The sequence below is a fragment of the Nicotiana tabacum genome, chromosome 3 (genome assembly GCF_000715075.1).
Source record: "Nicotiana tabacum cultivar K326 chromosome 3, ASM71507v2, whole genome shotgun sequence".
In the NCBI taxonomy this organism is placed as follows: domain Eukaryota; kingdom Viridiplantae; phylum Streptophyta; class Magnoliopsida; order Solanales; family Solanaceae; genus Nicotiana; species Nicotiana tabacum.
This window is the reverse complement of record NC_134082.1, coordinates 210,528,800-210,533,198: the sequence shown is the minus strand read 5'-3', so window position 1 is coordinate 210,533,198 and position 4,399 is coordinate 210,528,800. Positions and strand designations below refer to the sequence as shown.

At 35.1% G+C, this 4,399-nt stretch overlaps 1 protein-coding gene and 1 non-coding gene across 2 annotated transcripts; both read left to right on the top strand.

The window, feature by feature from the left end:
* The first annotated feature begins 1,401 nt into the window (after nucleotides 1–1,401).
* On the top strand, nucleotides 1,402–1,473 carry TRNAP-UGG (transfer RNA proline (anticodon UGG)). The gene has a single exon. It is a non-coding gene; the product is annotated as a tRNA-Pro (tRNA).
* A 711-nt stretch (nucleotides 1,474–2,184) lies between these two features.
* LOC107777790 (large ribosomal subunit protein bL12c) lies at nucleotides 2,185–2,968 on the top strand. The gene has a single exon (XM_016597941.2). It carries the CDS (start codon nucleotides 2,277–2,279, stop codon nucleotides 2,835–2,837), a length of 561 nt encoding a protein of 186 aa, XP_016453427.1. The 5' UTR covers nucleotides 2,185–2,276; the 3' UTR covers nucleotides 2,838–2,968.
* The last annotated feature ends 1,431 nt before the right edge of the window (nucleotides 2,969–4,399 follow it).

Sequence of the window (4,399 nt, the reverse complement as noted above, 5' to 3'; positions counted from 1 at the left end):
ATTAGCAAAAAACATGATATCGCATAACATAAAACAGTAGAAGAAAATGGAAATAGACCTTAGTGAATCTGAAATTTAACTGAATGACGGCCTGAATGATAAGCTTTAATTGATGGAAATTTTCCGTAATTACACAAACGAGATGGATCAGCAGCTACGATCGGAATTTGCACCGGCAATCAACTTCAAACAGAGACGCGAACGGAACCACGAATGGACTTCATACAGATGAACCTGAGTCGACCTCAACCTCAATTGAATTCCATTGAAAACAAAAATGAACAGCAATTGTCTCCAATTTTTCGAACCTAGAAAAATATCCTTTCTCGTTTCTTTATGTCTATATGTGTGCTAGTATTGGAGACTCGCTGGATTTTGTGGTGAGGGAGATGGGGTGAGAGCCGGCAGTTTTGTGGTGCAAAGGTGGTCAGCGACGGCCTTCTCCGGCGAGCTTGAAGTGGCCGGCGACAGTGAGTAACGGAGATGAAGATCGGGGTCATTCTGGTGTATGGAGGTGGTTGAATTTCCGGCAAGATGGCCGGAGGTGGGTCGGCGGCTAGGTGGTAAGAGGGGAACAGCTGGTTGGTTCAAGATGATGATGGAGAACGGTTGTTATGTGTGTAGGAGATGAGGGGTCCTAAGGTGTGTTAGGTTATGGGGAATTAGGGAGTGTGTTGCGGCTGCTTTCTTAGGGTTCAAGGGTTGTTTTTGGCTTGTCTTCTTATGTGTATTAAGGTGAAGAGAGCCAGATCTTTCTACATTTTTTTTAATTCCAAAAAGAAAATTTGATGGGGACTTGGGCATGTGTAAGGTGTTTGGGTTTCAAATTTGAGCCTTAATATTGGGCTAAAAATAAATGTCCAAACCTTAATTAAATCCCTCTTAATATAAGATAAATATACTACATAATGCAAAAATTGATCTAATTAATTAAATTAAATTATATATAAAATATGAAACTATTTTTTTGTATTTTTCAAATGTCATACTAAAATAATAATAGTATTAGATTAAATTATCGCAAAGCTAAAATAATACTATTACCAAAAACACTAATATCCTCGAAAAACAAAGTAAAATTATTTTTGTATTTTTAAATTTTATGCAAAGTAGATAAAATAAAAGTAACAAGATAAAGTATCAATTACCTAAATAAAAGAAAATATTTTTTGTAATTTTCGTTTTTGTGACAAAATAAAGTAAAAGAGTCAAAACTAGTTGAAATAGCTATACTAGACCTAAACTAAATATTTAACACTAAAATGTGTAAAATCTTAGGGATGGTCAAAAATCACATGTCTACAAATATTTCCCTGGTAATAATAAAATTTAATTACCAAAAAACAACATTTTATACTTCATTTAGTCATTATATTAGCTTAGTACACGAGTTCCAAAGCAGGGCATTTGGTCTAGTGGTATGATTCTCGCTTTGGGTGCGAGAGGTCCCGAGTTCGATTCTCGGAATGCCCCTTTTGTTTGTTCTAACCTTATTTGGTATTTTTGCTTCTTCTTTTTTCCCTCTATATTCGGAAAGATTAATTGCAGGCCAAAACTATAATTGTTCACAAACTATGATTTACAGAATCTCTATTTAAATCAGAAAAGCTTAAAAATAATCTAGGTGTAACAGAAAGGAACATCATAACAAGATTGCATTGATCCAACTTAATCATTTTAACAAGCATCCAAATGGCCTAAGGCTCAATAATTAGTTAACAAACTATGGATGTTTAAGTGACAAGACGGCTCTAATGAATTAGGATAAAAACTTATTCACATACACTTGAAAATCTTAACTTGTTCTTGCAATATACTTTTCATTTAATAGTGCATTATATTCCACCATAAATCTAATATATGAGAGTTTTTAATCAGTAAATTCTTAATTTAGGATTTAACTAGCACCAACTTCATAAGTGATTCACCACAAAGCTTGTTATACTCCTTTTTATTCTCTAGTTGAAGATTAGAAAAAGATAAAGTCTCTTCAAAATACTTAGTTAAATCTTCATCTAAATCGTCTCTTTATATGTGTTTATATTAAAGAAAAAAATATTGGCCCAAAATATATGTATTTAATTTCTTTTTGGAAATTTCTTCATAAATTTAGTTGATTAATAATTGGGACCAAAATAAAAAAGAAAAAGAACCATGAGAGGAGCTATAAATAACCTTATCAACAAAAATTTCAATCCCCTTATCCCCATTTTCTCTCATTTGCTGTATCACTCTCTCTTCTCCTCTCCTCTCATTCTCTTCAACTCTCTGCTACAATGGCTTCCACTTTATCCACAATTACTCTTCGCTCTCCTTCTCCTTCTACAGCTACCTCAACACACGCCTCAATTCCATTCCCCAAAAAAACCCTAGAATTCCCCATTCGCACTCCCAAACTCCAAAACCGCCGAGCCACTTTCCTCCGCCCTCTCGCCGCCGTCGAAGCACCTGAGAAGGTAGTCCAGCTCGGAGATGAAATCTCCAATTTAACCCTCGCTGACGCCCAGAAACTCGTCGAGTACCTTCAGGATAAGCTCGGAGTTACTGCCGCATCCTTCGCTCCGGCCGCCGTCGTCGCCGCTCCTGGCGCTGCCGCCGAAGCTCCTGCTGTGGTAGAGGAGAAGACTGAATTTGACGTTGTTATTGACGAAGTTCCGAGTAATGCGAGAATTGCTACAATTAAGGCTGTTAGGGCTTTAACTAGTTTGGCTTTGAAAGAGGCTAAGGAATTGATTGAAGGATTGCCTAAGAAATTTAAGGAAGGTGTGTCTAAGGATGAGGCGGAAGATGCTAAGAAACAGCTTGAAGAAGCTGGTGCTAAAGTTTCTATTGCTTAAAATATGAATTTATGGTAAATGTTTTATTCTTATTTTGTTTTTGATTATCTTTGGGGAAATTGTTGTACTTTTTTTGTGTTTTTGTAAGAGAATTCAGTTGTTAGATATAGTTTGTTCCCAATTTTCTAAAATGAAGAGTTTCCAGCCTTCATATGGTTATTTTCCTCAACAAACATAGATATATGTATGAAAAGTCACATAATTTCAACAATTATTTGATTCAGGACTATAATTTCAAAAATACAATGAGTTTAGTGCTAAAAGCTCGACAGATTAGACTCATCAAAGTTTGAACTCAGGATTCTGCATCATTTGTGACAATCACTAGGCTCAGCATTCCCATGAATGAAATGTAGTTTGTTCCAATCGTTAGTGTCTGTTTGAGTGTTTTTGTGTTCTTTTCTTTTCATGGAGAGCTAATATCTATGTATAATTGCTTCACACGAATCCATGTCTGTAAGATCATTTAGATGTTCCCTGTTTGGCTTGTGATTATTTCTTTTTCCAAATTTAGAAGGGGAAAAGAATTCTTGAAGGATAATGTTAATTAATATAACCAATTGAGCTCATTCTATGTTAAAATTTTGTTCCAAGAAAAATTGGTTCTTTATGCTGGCCAATCTCAAGAAGATGCAACTTAGTATTCCTTCCCTTCGTTTAAGCAGCTTAACTGAGTTTAGTTATGTGAGTTAGGCTCTATCATTTTGGTTTATGGCTGTCAAAATAAGTTGATTGTATGAAATGCATTAACTTTTGAATGATTTTATCCATGTTTACTTTTGTAACCGGATATATTGCCTCTTTTCTTCTTTTCGTCTTCTTGAGTCGAGGGTCGCCTCTCTACCCTTGGGGTAGGGTAAGGTTTGCATACACACTACCCTACCCAGACTCCACTAGTGAGATTTCACCGGGTCGTTGTTATTGTTGTTTACTTGATGTAATGACTTAGCAGAGTGACTAGTTAAACTACTAACAAAGAAGTATTTAAATTAGAGTATGGCTCACGTAACATTTGACTTTCACTTAACTATATAGTTGATCAATGCCTCAGTTTGTGAGTAGTGTCTCTTCTTAGAACTAAATTATCATGTTTGGTACAAACACTAGGTGTAAGTACATTTTTCTATGTTGCTCTCACAACGCACTTTCCTCCTGAGGCATGGTAAGGTCTGCGTATATACTATCCTCCCCAGACTCTACTTGTGGGATTATACTGGATATGTTGTTATTGTCCTCACATTGCACCTTAGCTTTCCATTCCTTGATATTTCTGAACCTTTTTCTCTTGTGAAGCCAAGTTAGCATTTTGACATGAATTGATTGATATTTGAAGAAATAAAATGTATTTCATGTTAAGTTGAAAGGGTATTTAGGAGTTGTCCATATTGTGTTTGGACATGAAAACACAATTGATGTTTTGTGAGTAAAAACTTGAAAAACTCCTAAAATTTGTTTATCGAACTTCAATTTTTTTATTTCAAGTTTGAAGTTGAAATAATGGGCCAATTTAATAAATAACCACATATTGAAATAATCTCCAAGTATTTTTACCAAATTTTTGA

Coding starts and splice junctions, on each gene's coding strand:
- LOC107777790 (XM_016597941.2), top strand. CDS start 2,277: ATGGCTTCCACTTTATCCACAATTACTCTTCGCTCTCCTTCTCCTTCT.